The sequence below is a fragment of the Chiloscyllium plagiosum genome, unplaced genomic scaffold (assembly GCF_037043375.1).
Source record: "Chiloscyllium plagiosum isolate Xiang-an unplaced genomic scaffold, Cpla_swu_hap1 HiC_scaffold_18, whole genome shotgun sequence".
NCBI classification, from domain to species: domain Eukaryota; kingdom Metazoa; phylum Chordata; class Chondrichthyes; order Orectolobiformes; family Hemiscylliidae; genus Chiloscyllium; species Chiloscyllium plagiosum.
The window spans coordinates 28,792,036-28,809,537 of record NW_028270156.1 but is presented as its reverse complement, the minus strand read 5'-3'; the positions used below and the strand labels follow the sequence as shown (position 1 = coordinate 28,809,537).

General features: G+C 40.5%; 1 protein-coding gene across 4 annotated transcripts in view; it reads right to left on the bottom strand.

Moving 5' to 3' along the window:
* The window catches only part of LOC122557711 (UPF0606 protein KIAA1549L-like), a 274,642-nt gene that overhangs the window by 203,200 nt on the left and 53,940 nt on the right, over positions 1-17,502 (bottom strand). For 2 of the 4 annotated variants that reach the window (XM_087996374.1, XM_087996375.1), the window contains exon 2: positions 1,058-1,174. The exons of the other annotated variants lie outside the window; for them this stretch is intronic. In XM_087996374.1, the coding sequence (XP_087852500.1) occupies positions 1,058-1,174 (117 nt within the window). The remainder of the gene's footprint in view (positions 1-1,057; positions 1,175-17,502) is intronic. 4 annotated transcript variants of the gene reach the window in all.

Sequence of the window (17,502 nt, the reverse complement as noted above, 5' to 3'; positions counted from 1 at the left end):
GAACTGTTGTTTTTTTGACCAGACGGAAATGTGCAGTCGTTTTTCATGACCAAATGACCCACAATTAGGAGTAGGGAGCAATATATGGAGATGCCACAAAACTCAGAAATGTAGCCATCTTTGAGGACAGTCACAATCTTCAAAAGGACACAGACAGACAGAGTGGTAAACTATCACAAATACAGTATTTCCAGTCTGGGGCAGACAAGTGCAAAGTGATGTATTTTAGAAGGAAGGATGAGGAGAGGAGATATAAATTACTGGATGTTAAAGGGGGTGTAGGAATGGAGAGAACTGGTGGAATAGTAGTCAAATCTTTGAAGGTGGCAAAACAAGTTAAAAAGGCTATTTAAAACAACGCAAGAGCTTTTGTTTATATATAAATAGAGGTATCAAATACAAAAGCAAAGAATCATATGAAATCTTCATAAATCAGTGGTTAGGCCTCATGTAGAGAATTGTTTGCAATTCTAAGCATCATTTTATGAAGGGTGTCAAAGCCTGAGAGACAGTGCAAAGGAGATATACAGTAATGGTACTGTACCAGGGTCAGTTACATGAAGAGACTGAAGAGCTTGAGACGGTTGTCCGTGGAATAGAGTAAGTGGGGGGGTGTGGAGATAGAGGTGTAGAACTCATGAATAGTTCTGTACGAATAAATAATTATCAATTGCTTTCAGTCGTAGGAAACTTGTTGACCAGAGAACACAAATTGAAAATAACTAGCAAGCGTGCTAAAGGCAACAAGAAGAGAACTGTGGCTAATCTCTGTCTTAACTCCACTAATCTGTCATGGTTCTGTGATTCTTAACACCCTTACCTAATGAAAAAAAAACTCTATCAATTTCAGTGACCACACATAAAGGATGCTTCCATGGAAACAGGCTAGGAAAAAAGTCAGCCTTCATGGGGCCATTATCTATTTAAATAGTCTGCCCACCTTTTTGTCAGGCAGCTGCTTCTGCTCTGGGGATGTCCTGATGCGGTTCTCCTACATATTCCCATGCTCACCCCTGTCAACATCCCAGATTCTTACTCTAGGAGTAGTAAAGTCTACCTGTGGGATCTGAGCCAGTTATTTCCGGCCGGATGGGGTGCAACCCAGGAGCGTGACGCCTCTGATCTTCATGGAATGGATTGTTGGGAACTGACAGGAACAAGTACCTGCTGCCATCTGACAATGACAAAACACAAAGTCATCATCCACACAAACCACAAAGTCCATTTGATTCTAAGGTTGCGTATGAACAATCTTTCCTCCCAAGGACAATCGCAAAATGGAAAAGAAAATGTAAGAAACTGTCACATCATTTGCTGATTTCATGACTCATCTTTGGATTAATTCTGTTGAAAGGTTTTCATTATCAGTATGAAGATTGCATGCCTGGTTTAGCTAGTCTTATGCATTTGGTGGAAAACGGGATACTAGCCTGCGACACCAACACAGCTAAAGCAGAGGTATACTAATAGAAGTACAGTTGGTTGAGTGTAGGGGACAGAATGAATTAAAGAGAAGTCATGAAAATGTCAAGCTCCATACAGGATGGATCTTGGGAGGAAATGTTTTAGTCAATTCAGAGGGTAATAAAATTGTTGATAAGGGTTTCAGTGGTGATAGCAGAGCAGCTGATAGTAGACAGGATGTGTGGTTTGAAGTGTCAATTGGCCAGCACAGCAATGCATGGCCTGAAAAATACTTCCAGCTATCCTCAGAATAGGATTTTACTTTGAAACAAACTAATTAAACTATACAATGATGTTGCAATTAATAATGATCTTGTTTGGTCAGTTTACACTTTGGTACAAAGAAAACCAACCATATATCAAAATCTCCGCTAGTGGTTCCTGAACTTTCTTGTCATATTTACATTCTTCATAATTAATGCTTTGTAACCACCGACAAACTCATTAATTGATCCCATTTGGACTCAGCCATCCATCTGACAGGATAAAAGACAAACGTGGTTTTCAGTGGAAGATGTCTCATCTGAGTAAAAGAAATACATCCACTCATACTTTAAAAAAAGCAAGACGTTCTATCCACTGAAAACTTCAGGTCAACCACAAAGTAGCCATTACGTTGAGCAGCTGTAATCAAAATCAATTACTGTTTACACTAAGGCATTATTTTATAAGGGCGGACAATCTACCCAAATGTCACAAGTTCAAGTCACAAGTTCAAGTCCGTTACGGCGAGATGTGAAATTCAATCCAATAAATCTGAATATTTTCTACTGCTATTTCCAAAACTGCCAACAAAAACAGCCCCATATGTGATCAAACCCCAACTGGTTAGCTAATGTCCTCCAGAAAAGGCATTATTAAGCCCACACATGTTTCCAATCACACAGACTGTCTCCTCCAATGACAATAAATACCTGAGGCTAAGTACAGTTCAATTTGCAGAGGAAACAACTAACCATGCTTTCACAATAAATTGCACGAGATGGTTCATTATGTAAGTTTCATAAATCAACTGCTTCTTCAACACGAGGTATAGATTTTGAAGGTGCCATGAGTTTGAGCAAACGCTGTTCCTGTTGTGCACAAAAGCTACAAAAAGTACCAACTTATTTCCAATGGTAGGAGGACTTACATAAGGATAATGAGTTGGACGTTGCTGAGACAATAAGTGTTTGAAAGACACTCCATAAAAAAATCCAGTCAGCAACATGGAGCAAAAAAAAATGCCATGAATTGAGAATATCTGTAAGTTATTGAATAATTTGAGCTGTTCTGCCTCACAGGAATGTAATTGAGACTAAGTTATAAGACAAACCACTTAAGGCAAGAAGTAAAGCTTGAAGTAAAAGCTTGATCAAAAAGTATCATAGAGAAGGAGAGAAGGTTAAGAGGTAAAAGGAGAAAATTCCAGAGCTAGGGACCCAGAGAACTGAAGGCTTAGATATTAATGATAGACTGATTCAAATACAGAGGTTCACAAAAGGCTAGATTTGAATGAGCAAAGAGATCTCTGAGGATTCTGTGAGCTGAAGGAGAACATAGGGAGAAGTGGTAATTAGGAGGGATTTGAAAACATGGACAAGACTTTTAAAATCCCGCGCCCCCCCACCCCCGACCCCCGGACACACTAAGATCCAGTGTTGGTCAGTAAGCACAGGGGTGTTGGGAGAATGGGACCTGACTTGAATTAGAATATAGCAGCAATAAAAGCAGTAATTTTTTTTTTCTGATGGTTCTTGTAGTGTGGTTATGGATTAAGCATGGAGGTAGGATGCGATATGGACATTCCAGATATAAAACACTCTGTGTAATAATGAAGCTTAATCCTTTTCATAAAAAGATTTTCTATTCAGCTTTAAAAGCGCTTACAGTTTTATTTCATAGAAATCATAAAATTATGGATGAATTCTATTAACTAAATAGTCATTGGGCCCTTGACTGTCTATGCTAATTAGGTGGATTGACATTACGCAAATAAGATGCAGATGCAATGAAAAGATCTGACACTTTGAGGTGCCGAAAATCCAATTAGACCCTTGACATTGTGCAGTGATGCATTATCCTAAACACTGCATATGACATTTAATTGGCTACCAAGCTTGAAGGAGTCACCAACCACTTAACCTCAAGGGGTTTTAAGTGCAGATGAATCTCTTGGCCACCAGGTACAGATGACTGTTTTTGCTGAAGATTAAATATAACCTTATCCTACATGTCAAATAAATGGAGGGCACTTACCCATGAAAGGATAGAGTAGTATCAGCCAAAGGAACATAAGGTCAGAGGGGTTCAGAACTGTTGAATTATACACATATATTGGAATGTTACTTTTGAATACTGAACACCAAGTAGTTCAATCTTTCCTCCTGGAAATGAAGCAGGTGTGTGGTTCACATGTATCAGTCTTACATCAGTGGTGGGCAAATTATTGGAGAGGATTCTGAGAGACAGGATTTAATGATTATTTGGAAAACCATAGCTTGATTAGACATAGCTAACATGGCTTTGTGAAGGGCAGGTCATGCCTCACAAGCCTTACTGAATTCTTTGAAGATGTGACAAAACAGGTCGATGAAGGTAAAACAGTGGGTGTGATGAATATGGATTTTAGCAAGGCATACGATAAGGTGCCCCATGGTTGGTTCATTCAGAAAGTAAGGACGCATGGGATACAGGGAAATTTGGCTGTCTGGATACAGCATTGGCTGACCTATTGAAGACAGAGGGTGGTGGTAAATGGAAGGTATTCCACCTGGAGCTCTGTGACCAGCGGTCTTCCGCAGGGATCTGTTCTAGGACCTCTGCTCTCCGTGATTTTTATGAATGACTTGGATGAGGAAGTGGAAAGATGGGCTAGTAAGTTTACCTCTGACACAAACGTTGGTAGAGATATGGATAGCATGGAGGACTGCTGTAGGTTGCAATGGGACATCGACAGTAAGCAGAACTGGGCTGAGAAGTGACAGATGGAGATCAACCCGAAAAAGTGTGAAGTGATTCATTTTGCAAGGTCAAATTTAAATGCAGATTACAGGGTTAAAGGCAGGATTCTTGGCAGGATGGAGAAACAGAGGGATCTTAGGATCCATGTCCATAAATCCCTCAAAGTTGCCACCCAAGTTGATAGGGTTGTTAAGAAGGTGTATGGTGTGTTAGCTTTCATTAGCAGGGGAACTGAGTTTAACAGCCACGAGGTTATGTTGCAGCTCCATAAAACCCTGGTTAGACCACACTTGGAACAGCGTGTTCAGTTCTGGTCACCTCAATATAGGAAGGATGTGAAAGCTTTAGAGAGGGTGCAGAGGAGAGATTTATCAGGATGCTGCATAGACTGGAGGGTGTGTCTTATAAAGAATGTTTGAGGAAGCTAGGGCTTTTCTCATTGGAGTGAAGAAGGATGAGAGGTGACTTGATACAAGCGTACAAGATGATGAGAGGCATAGATAGAATGGATAGCCAGGTACTTTTTCCCAGGGCGGCACGGTGGCACAGTGGTTAGCACTGCTGGGTGTCTGCGTGGGTTTCCTCCGGGTGCTCTGGTTTCCTCCCACAGTCCAAAGATGTGCAGGTCAGGTGAATTGGCCGTGCTAAATTGCCCGTAGTGTTAGATTAACGGGGTAAATGTAGGGGTATGGGGGGTGGCGGATCGGTGTGGACTTGTTGGGCCGAAGGTCCTGTTTCCACACTGTAAGTAATCTAATCTAAAAATAAAATGACTTCCATGAGGGGGCATAATTTTAAAGTAACTAGATGAAGGATTCGGGAGATGTCAGAGGTAGGTCCATTACACAGAGTGGTGGTTGCATGGAATGGACAGCCAGCAACTCTTCAATTGGCACATGAATGATAGTAAAATGTAGGATATGAAAGTTAATTTGATCTTAGAGTAAGATAATAGGTTGGTACTACATCGAGGGCTGAAGGTCCTGCACTGTGCTGTGCCCTTCTATGTTCTTAATTATCATAACTCCTTTACGAATGCAATGAAAAAAAATTAGATATTACACAACAGAAGATTTCCATTCAGTCCATTGAGTATGCACTGGATCTGTATGTCCTGGTTCTTAAAACATAGTCCTGCAAATGTCTTCTCTTCAAGTTTTTATCCAATTGCATTCTGAAAGTCATTGTTGAGTCTGCTTCTACCCCTCATTCAGGTAGTATATCAAAAATATCTCACCTTCCCCTGGATTAGTAATGTGCTTTGAACCTGTTTTTGGTCAATAGAAGTGCACAGCATTAAGATCAAACATCTGGCTCAAGACAATGTGCACAAAACACATGGATTCCTGTCACTGGGTAGCATTTGTACAAAACAAACAAACCTTCTCAAATGCAATCCATACAGCATGAATTCTCATGCCTCCATTTGCTGCCAGTCCCTGTTTTATGCATCCCTATTCATTTATCTCCATTTTTGCATTTTATTTCTTCGGTTTCTCTGGATAATTTTGGTTCAAATTCATGGAATGTCCTTGCTGGTCACACTCCAAGGAGACAACTCACTACCACATTCTCCAAGGCAGTTAGAGATGACCAATAAATATACAGCCTTTCAGCAAAATCTAAATGCCATGAAGGAAGAATAAAGACAGCTCATGGTCAATGCTTCCTCCAACCTGCGCAAGTGTGCAGCCTCTAGGAGGGTCCACTCACACTGGTGCGCAGTTACATTGCATGAACTTGAAGTCATCAACCTCCTACAATCAAGCAGTTGCAAGAAACTTGAGAGGGAGGATAGCTCATGGGGATCACATATTAACTTGAATACAGGATTGGTTGGTCATCAGGGAAACAATTAACAGGCCAGTGATATTATTACTGGCCTGTTAATCCAGAGACCCAGATAATGTTCTGGGGACCTGGGTTCAAATCCTGTCATAGCAGACAGTGGATAGTGAATTCAATAAAAATCTGGAATTAAGATGTTGATTGTTGAAAATACCCATCTTGATCACTAATGCCCTTCAGGGAGGGAAGCTACCATCCTTACCTAGTCTGGCCGACATGTGATTCCAGACCCACAGCAATGTGGTTGACTCTTAACTGCCCTCTGAGCAATTCAGGATGGACAATAAATGGTAGCCTTACCAGTGAATGAATAAAAAGGAAACAGGAGGCATTAATAGGTCATTTTCAAGTCAGTGAGTGGAGGGAGTGCCACACACATCAGTACTGGGGTCTCAACAATTTACCATCACAATCTATTGATAGATATACCTGTATCTAGGGAATCAAAGGGTATCAAGGCAGATAGAAATTGAAATTGAAGTTGAGACCATAATCTGATCAACCATGGTCTTATAGAATGGCGATAAAGGACCTCTTTCCACTCATTTGCATGTTCAAGTTACAGGCTCAGCTGATAACGCAGCCTCTCCTGAGTTAAAAGGTTGGGGGCAATGTTCCCTCCAAATTGTACATTGTTGAGCAGCAATCAAAAAAAAGGTCTCATGTGGATCATTCACAAGTTGTCACCTTCAAGATATTGCACAAAAAAATTGCCACATGCTGAGCAGATACACACAACTGAAGAAAAAGAGTGAGGGAACATTTTTATTGGGTTCATATTACAGTCTAGAGGCCTAAGTAAAAAAAAAATCTACCTACATTCCATTATAACACTGAGGCAGTAGCTTTAAACCACAGTCCTGTCTGCTCTCTCAGGTGGATGTAAAAGCTCTACAAAACACTGTGCTGAAGAAGAGTAGGCGAGTTCTATTCAGTCTCACAGTATTCATTTCTAAATCAGTATCACTAAAACAAAACATTTGGCATTATGATGTTGCTGTTGTGCGAGCTTCCACTGAACAAATTGGCTGCCATTTTCTACATTAAAACAGTGACCCACATTTCAAAAACTATATCAAGGATTGCAAAACTGTTGTTCAATATACTGAACTTATGAAAGACGCTGGAGAAATGCAAATCTTTCTTTACTTCTGGGTGGTATTTTAATGCGATTACAAAAGTACTATAGACTACAGAAATCTGAAATAAAAACAGAAGGTGCTGGAACTACTCAGCAGATCTGCTAGCATCAGTTGAGAAAGCAGATGCTACCTCACCAGCTCACTATTTCCAGAATATCATGGTTTTATTTTAGACACAGTGCCTAGTTTAGATGACAATATAATGCATGATGTCAATCAGATTCTACTCATTTAGGTACATAATTTATCTTAATATAGATGATTTTCTAATAAAAAATACAGCACAACACTGCAAGTAAATCAATAGTCAGACATTCCAAACTCATCATTTCATTCGCTATAAAGTGCATTCGGAGATAATAGGTGATACATAAATGCATGTTTTTATTTTGGACGTCATGTTGGAGTTGGGACGTCATGTTGCAGCTGTGCAGGACATTGGTTAGGGACACTTTTGAAATATGGTGTGCAATTCTGGTCTCCTTCCTATTGGAAAGGTGTTGTGAAACTTGAAAAGATTCAGAAAAGATTAACAAGGATGTTGGCAGGGTTGGAGGATTTGAGCAAGAGGCTGGGAGTACCTTCCCTAGAGTGTCAGAGGCTGAGGGTTGACCTTATAGGGGTTTATAAAATCATGAGGGGCATGGATAAAGGTAAATAGACAAGGTCTTTACCCGGGGTGAGGGAGTCCAGAACTAGAGGGCATAGGTTTAAGGTGAGAGGGGAAAATTTAAAAGGGATCTATGAGGCAACCTTTTCACAGAGAGAGATGCGTGTATGGAATGAGCTGCCAAAGGAAGTGGTAGAGGCAGGTACAATTACAACATTTAAAAGACATCTGAATGGGTACTTGAATAGGAAGGATTTGGAGGGATATGGGCAAAATGAAACTAGACTAATTTAGGATAACTGGTCAGCATGGATGAGTTGGACCAAAGGGTCTGTTTCCGTGCTGTATACCTCTATCTCCAAGCTCCCTTATAGCTTTTGCAGGGCCACCAAATGGGAGTTTTTTTTTAATCTGGATGACTTGCTCCATGCTTTCTGATGTGTAGCAACAGTCTGGTAAATGTTCTAAACTCCGGCGACTTCTCTTCCTTCCCATGTTTTACATAAGCCCAAACTGGCATTCTCTCAACATGCATGATGCCTTGGACAGTGTAGTTAAGGTTGCCAACTCTAATTGGTGATCCATCCTCGAAATTGCAATTGTGTGATCAACTATCACCAACTATCCTATTCCCCCCAATGTCCACAATTAGTCAGTCATCATGTCCATGTATGTGATGCCTTATCTTCCCAGGACATTCAGAAGGCTATTCATTTTCCAAATGGATGGTTTTTGAGAACCAGTTTAAGTTTAAAGAAGACTTGGCAGTTAATTGGTCAATCACAGTCTGACTGATGAATTCTTCATCACAATGAATCGACCAGCGCCGACTTGCCAACCAGCACTCTCTTCTTGTATAGCATAAATATGTTGTTCCCCTTTACAATGGTATTCTTGTGAATTGTCCTGGTGAGCAGAAGTCAAAAACCTGCTTGCTTGTGTCTTTTATCAGCAACACAAGTTTTTGTGCTACTAAACAAGCAATTCTAAAATCGTTGCAGATAAAAGTAATTAGTTTAACCTACTGATTTTCAGATTGGTTATGGGCCAGTTGGGAGTGTAATGGCAATGGATATTATCAGCACCTAATGGAGACAGTATAAGGATGATTATTTTGGAGGCCATGCTATGGACCTTCTAAAAAGGGTAGATGCTAGGTGGTTGTGGAGTCTAGTAACCATACAGGGGGTGGAACATCAATTGAATAGAATGAAATTGTTTGTTATCTCTTGGGTTTTCAAGAATGGCAAATGATGATCTCACTGAAAATATAAAATTCTTAGACAGGTTAGAAATTGAGAAGCCATTTTCCTTAGCTGGACAGTCTAAAACTCATGGCCACAGTCTGAGGATAAGACATCAGCCAATCAAGAATGAGGGGAGAAGAAACCATTTCACTGTTTGCGAATGTTTGAAACTCTAACCCAGAGAACTGTGGATGCTCAGTCATTACATATATTAAGACAGATTGATTATCGGACATTAAGGGGATCAAGGGATATGGGGAGAGGGCAGGAAGATAGAGTTGAGGTACAAAATCAACTATGATCAGGACACAAGGATGGAGTTGAGGTAGAAGATCACCCATGATCATTCTGATTGGAAAAGCACCTGTATAGGGCTGAATGGGCTACAACTGCTTCTAATTCTGATCTTGTATTCATAATCAACTGTGTTTGAAACTCTCACTAGGTTATTCTGACCCAAGACGTTTACTGAATTTTATTAAATCATGTTTTCTTGCTGAATCCGTTGTGTTGCAACAGCAAAATGTTACACTAATAATTATTTTGTTGGTATCCTAGTACGCTTTAGGATAAATATAGGGAGAATATGGGTTGCTATGGTTACAGCAAGTCCTTAGTTTTTTTTAACTTGCTCCCACTGGCAACATATCCTGAACAAAAAATATTGAAAATACTCATATTCTGAGTCTCCATGAGGGGTGAAACAGTTAACGGATCAGGTCAATAATCCTTAGTCAGAATGGGACAAATTGGAGATACCACTGTTTTTAATCAAGTATAGAGAGAGATAGGCTAAGGAAGCAAGGGAGCAAAGAACAAAACAGAAAGGTCTGTGATAGAATGGAACACCTAAAAGACAAAATTATGAAATGAGAGCAAACAAAAGAAGGTGGGAATTGGACAACAGTAGAGAAGAAAAAGATGGATCGAGAAGAAATATAAATGAGAACAGAACCATCACCAACAGGGTATGGATTAACTCAGGAATTGTAATGTTGTTTCAATCACAGAGTCAAGGCTAAGGCAGGAGTATCTTTGACAACTCCACATTTCTGGGTATAGGTAGGATGGGGAAGATTGTAAAAGAGGAGGTGGTGTTGTACTAAAACAGTCAATCACTGCAGCAAGAAGTGACATCATCTTTGAAAGTCTTCAAATGAGATTTTGTAGGTAAGAACGTAGGAATAAAAAAAGGGGGAAAATCCCACTGTTGAGAGTGTAGTATAGACCTCCAAGCACTCAGCATACAATACAGAAACTGGTATGTAGACTACTCAATGAGATGTAAAGAAACAATTAGAGGGTAACTATGAGTGCATTTCAACTTCCCCAACATTAATTAGGATAATCATACTGTAAAGACTTTAGAGAGGCCAGATTCCTTAAAATGTATTCAATATCAATATGTAAAAGGTCCAATAAGGGACACTGCAGTACTGAACATAATTCTGGTGAGTATATCCAGACAGGTGTTTGCAGTGACAGTGAGACAGTCTTTTACAGATAGCAACCACAATATAGTACGTTTCAAGGTTGTAATGGAAAAGGAAAAAGATGGTCTGTAAAAAAGCGTTTTGGATTAGGGAAGCCAGATTTTATTAAAATAAGGCAGGTTCTGGTCAAAGTAGATCATAAATAGCTACCTCTGGATACATCTACACTAGAACAGTGGCAGGGATAGGCGTTCATAATGGAATTGGAGAGAGTACAGGTGCAAAGGCTCCCCTTTAGGTGAAATGTAGGGGCGACAAGTCCAGACAACACTGGGTGTACAGAAATGTTCAGGACTTGATAAGGAGGGAAAGAGAGGCTTTTAACAGGTTCAAAGGGAACATATCAATAGAGGTCCTGTTGGGAGTATAGAAAGTGCAGGGGGGAAAACTAAAGAAGTAAGTGAGCAAAGGGGGGCATAAGAAAACACGGACAGGTTAAGATTAGGGAAAATCCACAGATATTCTGTAAAGTATGTGAAGGTAAAGAGGACAACCAGGGAAAGAGTAGAGTCCATTAGACACCAAGGGGGTAATCTGTGCATGGAGCCAGAAGACATTGGCAGGGCATTAAATGTGTACTTCACTTCTATCCTCACTTCAAAGGAGAAGGATGTAGGTGAAACTCAGGAAGCAAGACTATGAAGTTCTTCAGTAGTTTGACATGGGGGCATGGGGAGTTACTGAGGATTTTGGCAGGCTCAAACATGGACAAATCCCTGGTCCAGATGAGGTACTTCCCAGGCACTGTGGGAGACAAGCGAGGGGCTCTGACCCAAAGTTGTAATTCCTCTCTGGCTCAAGAAGGGTGGGAGAGTAAACCAGAGAAATACAAAGCAATCACTCAATCTCGCATCAATGGTATGGAAACTACTGGAGAAAATTCTGAAGTTGGAACTTAATCTCCACTCAGATGGGCATGGTTTGATCAGGGGTAGTCAGGTTGGCTTTGTCAGAAAGCTATGCTGCACAATATTGACCGAATATTTTGACTCTCAAAACTTCTGTTAAGAAATAAACCTTCAGAAAAAATCTGAATGCAGCAGAGCAACAATAACTCTCAACCCTTTCATGCTCAGAGAATTTAGCAATCAAATTCAGCAGACTGAACGGTCCTCAGCATTTAGCAAATCAATCTATTGTCTTTTTCTGTCAGTTTAACTAACAGTGGTCCCAGTTTACTGACTACCCCATGTGACAACCTTTGACATAGGTGCAGGACAGCAAGGGAACGGGTAACTTAAAAGTGTCTGTGAAATTTGAAGTAGCTTCTAAAAACATTTGAAAAAGACTATCAGGAGTTTGCTGAATTGCAAAGGGTTCAAATATAATTTCCATTGATACGATGTAATTCTGTTTGATGTGATCTGGCACTTCCTGACCTGGACGGATACCAACACAAAATCAAAGAAGCCTGAGACTGGAAGGCACAAAAGAAAGGTACAAATAGAGGAGCTGGAGGATTAGGGTGGTCAGATCGGGATGCAGACACAAGATAAAGAGTGAAAGAAGAAAAGAGAATGTGAGAGAGGAGAAGAAGCAGAAGTTTAAAACAGTAAAGTTGGAGAATACCAATGACAGCTGAATTTTTTTTTCCCCAGAAATGGCTAACCATGAACTTCTGTTACTGGTTGCTTGCTCAAGAAAGGTCTTTCAAGCTGCACCATCTGGGCTGTCATACCCCAAAGCAGCGAGAGTTGGTGGAAATGAGCCTTGCTGATGCTAATTGTACTCATGATACACAGAGCTGGGAGCTTTTGTCAGCTAAGACTACTAACCTATCCTGCATGAATAAGAAACCAATTATTATGAAACTGTGTAGCTACGTAGTGCAACAATTGCATGGGGAATGATGCAAATGCTTGTGTGTGTGTTAAAAGTGAAACTTACTTTATATTTGAAATGTAATTTCCCTGTTAGTTATTGGTTCATTTGCAGTAGTTCCAATTAATTCATTGAATGCATTAATTGCATATTGCCTGTTTCATTCTGCAATACAAAAAATGCTTGAATCCTTTGTACGTTAGTAATGACTGAAATTACAACAGATGGGGAGTATTCCCTCACTCTCAGATGTACACGTCGGGTATCGGTTGTGCAGTTGGCTGGATGGCTGACTTGTGGTGCAGTGTGCGTTCAATTCCCATACCGACTAAGGTAACCATGAAGGACTCTCCTTCTCAAACTGTCCCTCACCTGAAGCATGGTTACCTTTCGGTTAAACTAAGACCAGTTGTCTGTCTCTCGCTAATGAGAGATTAACCCTATGGCAACTTTATGTACAGGTCTGAATTCTTCAACAGGACAACGCACTCCCAGTTTGTCATCCCGCACTTTGCTCTTATCTTTTCATTTTCTCTCATGTCAATTTGGTGTGGAGATTATCTTCTCTGACTTAATGTGCAAAAGTCTTGAATTCAAGTTCCACCAAAGAGACTTAACCGCAAAACCCAAAACACCTTCTGTCCGATATATTTTGGATGAGATGGTAATCCTGTATGTCCCCTTAGAATGATGCAAGGAGCCCTTCAGCACTTAGTATACAATTCAATGCCTGACAAAGAGAAGAGCTTGTACTGAGATCATCTTTATTCCTTCATGGGAACGTGGGAGGCCCCGGCAAGACCAGCATTTATTGCGCTTCACTCTTGGCCCTTGGCAAGTTGGCAGTGAACAGCCTTCTTGAACTATTGTAGTCTATGTGGTGTAGATACACCTACAGAGGTGTTAGGAAGGAAATCCAGACTTTAGATAAAGTAACAGTAAAGGAACATCAACGTATTTCCAAGTCGGGATGATATAATGTTTGGAGGGGAACATGGTTTTCGCATGCATCTGCTACCCTTGTTGTTCTAAGTGTAAAGTTTGAGGTGAGAGATGCCACGTGAAATGGCCAAGTAAAACAGGAATGACTTAAATTTCTGTCATCTTGAGGCGGAAGGCAGTAGTCAAGGTATGTAAACGAGCCTCCGGTGTTAGATTCTTCCAGGCATTAGGATCAGAGACAAGGATCAGTTTTGATATGTCCTTTGTATTGTTCCATCCCTCCCAACCCATTCTCCAATTTAAAACTGGGGTTTGTCTTTCTTTCATTCCAAACTCAGGAATAGATTGCCTGCGGCTGAGATCATAGGAACAGCAATAGACCATTCCAACCCTTGTAATCTGCTCTGTTTCTCAATTCAATTATTCCTGATCTGTACCACTTTTGTTCCATAATTCTTTAGTGTTATGCAGAAAATATATCCATCACTCTCAGTTTGGAAATTTTCGGTTCATTCACCAGCCTCAAGAGCATTTTCAAAGAGAGTGAGAGACAAAGAGATTCGAATTTCCCCTCTCCATTATGCAAAACATTGAACAATCTAGCACTGATGAGAGTTCACAGATATATGCGAAGTTTAAACCATTTAACCTTCATGTTAGCTTGCTTGCATATCTCAACTGATTTTGAAACTTGTTCAAAATCTTGAAATGCAACAATTACATACCTGAGAAAGTGGTGCAATGCAGACTGATTTCTTCACCAGAATTATGTGACTGGTGATATTTAGCAATGACAGCAGCTCACACGTTATTCCTGACACATTAATGTCAACTGATTTGCAAAGCTTGGCCTTTGTCAGTCCAAACTGGTGACAAAATAATTGCCCGGTGAACAACTGGGATATATACCCTACTGCAATGGATTTATGGGAGGATTGTTAAACCATGTTCATATTGCAAATCAGTCAGCTTTTTACTCTATGTATTTTGTTTTGCCAGAGACTGGTGGACCTGTGGAATTCATTGCCACAGAGTGCAGTGGAGGCTGGGACGTTAAATGTCTTCAAGGAAGAGATTGATAAATTCTTAATCTTGGAGGGAATTAAGGGGTAAGGGGAGAGTGTGGGTAAGTGGCGTTGAAATGTCCATCAGCCATGATTGAATGGTGGAATGGACTCGATGGGCCGAATGGCCTTACTTCCACTCCTATGTCTTATGGTTTATACATCTGTGCACTCTCTCAACAATAGTCACACTCAGTCAATAATTGCAGAGGGAATGAAGATATGCTACTTAGAATGGTTTGATAATTGTGTCCATTTTAAATCATCTAATAATAATTCTATTGAACCCACTTGAGTTTAAAATTTTACGTTTAGTTCTGTTTGCAGGAAATAATGAGTTGGCTCCGTATGGTTACACAGGATCTTCAGCACAGAAACAGATCATTCAGCCAATAGGAGGTTCGCCAATATTCATGTTCCACACCAGCCTCTCTGTACCCTGTGTCAGCTCACTCAATTAGCATCAAGATCTTGGGGATTACCACTGACAAGAATCTTTACCGGGAAAGCCATATAGAATTGTGCCTACAAGAATAAGTCGGAGGTTAGGAATTCTATGACAAGTATCTCCTTTCCTCTCTCCCCAAAGCCTGTCACCTATAAGGCACATATCAGGATTGTGATGGACTACACTCCTCTTGCCTGGATGAGAGAAGTTCCAGTGACACTCAAGTAGCTCGACAATGTCCAAAATAAAGCTGCCTATTTAACTGGATCTCATTCGCCCACTTAAATATTCATTCAGTCCACTTCTAATGCACAGCGGTAACCACGCATGGCATCTACAAGAAGTAGTGCAAATATTCACCAAGGCTCCTTCAACAGCAAATCGGAAACCTCCTTCAACCATCTAGAAGGACAAGGGCAGCAAATGCAGGGAATGTCATCAACTACAAGTTGTCCTCCAAACTATCCTGACATGGAATACAACACTGGTCCTTCAGTGTTGCTACGCCAAAATTCTGGATCTCTCTTCCTTATAGCACACTGGGTGCACCTACTCAACATGAACTGCATTGTTCTGAGGAACCTCACCAGCACCTTCTCGAGTGCATTGAAGAGCTTGGCAATGATGCTGGCCTAGCCATCTACATCGCAAGAAAGAATAAAAACAACCTTAACTGACCTGAGATATCATACTCCTGCTGTGACTCTCACATCAACATCTTGCAAAGTTCCCAACTGACTTGAAAACGTTTTGTAAAACTTAAAGGTGGAATACGTAGAAGAATCATTGCCAAAGTTATTTCTATTTTGCTTGCATCCCACATTAATATATTTCCATTCCTGGGCGTAAGGTGCTGGTTCACATGTGGTTAAATCTCCACACTGGCCTTGCAGTGAATATAGAAATTAGCTTGAAATTTGCTGGGTCAGCAAAAATGAAATGAAATCAGAAGAAAAATATATGAAGCCCGATGACATAATGATTAGAAAGGTCACTATTTTAAAGTGCTGCTGTGTTTTGCTGAAAAATGTACTGAACTGTCACAGAAACTTTGAAAGGCTGGAATTTTGGCTGTATAACAGAATGTACTGGATGTGGTCATGTAGACTATTTATCATTTTTAATCACAGGATTGTGCCAAGTAGTTTACCATATGACAAAGGTGGTAACTGAGTGAACAAGCAAATTCTGAAGGCAATGTTTTTTAAAAGCAAGATATAAGCAATTATTCCAGAGAAAAGCAAATCCTAATGAATAAATTAGTGAAACTAGCTGTGGAAAACATGTCACTTTATTGACCGCGCCAGTGGTCAAACTGATCCTTTGCTGGAAACTGGAATATCAAAGTTGGAATGCACTGCTTGTCCGAATGGAAAAAGGTGTATAAGAAAACTTGCCTCAGATCATAGCTAGCTAGCTCAGGAACAAGTCACCTAAGCAGTGGCTGGAGGTTGATACAGTGTAGTAGGTCACCTGTTTCAGTCTGGTCCTCAGACAGGTCCACAATAACAGGTTCACTTGTAATTGTAATCATTGTGTGGGTAAGAGTTTTGGCTGTACTTTTTGGTGTACAGTGCTTTAATAAAGAAGGTTAAAGACACGGTTCCCGGCAGTGTGGAGGAACAGTGGGATCTTGGGGTCCATGTACATAGATCCCTCAAAGTTGCCATCCAAGTTGATAGGGTTCATAAGGCGGCGTATGGTGTTTTGGCTTTCATCAGCAAGGGGATTGAGCTTAAGAGCCGCGAGGTTATGCTGCAGCTCAATAAAGCCCTGATGAGACCACACTTGGAATATTTTGTCCAGTTCTGGTCATTCAGATTCTTTAGAGAGGGTACAGAGGAGATTAACCAGAATGCTGCCTGGATTGAAGGGCTTATCTTATGAAGAGAAGTTGAGTGAGTTCGGGCTTTTCACACAGGAGAGAAGAAAGAAGAGGTGACTAGATAGAGGTGAATAAGGTAATGAGAGGCATAGATAGACTAGATCGCCATAATGAGGGGCCATAATTTTAAGGTGATTGGAGGAAGGTATAGCAGAGGTATCAGAGGTATGTTCATTATGCACAGAGTGGTGGGTGCTTGGAATGACCTGCCAGCAGTGGTAGAAGAGTCAGAGACATTAGGGACATTTAAGTGACTGTGGACAAGCACATGGATGGCAGTAAGTTGAGGGGTGTGTAGGTTAGGTTGATCTTAGATTAAGATAAATGCTCGGCACAACAGCGTGGGCTGAAAGGCCTGTACTGTGCTGTACTGTTCAATGTTCTGAAGAACACTGATATGCTGTTGTTACAACTGTTACAGATATCCAGAATAAACATGAAAAGCAAATGGGAATAAAAGCCGACAGGGAATCACTAGCACAGTACTGGAATGCACAATATTAAATTAGACGGTTGAGTGGTGATTTAATTTGTTACAGTATTGGAAGCACCCAACAAAGAAATTAAAATAAATCAACTGTAGATGTTGAAGGTC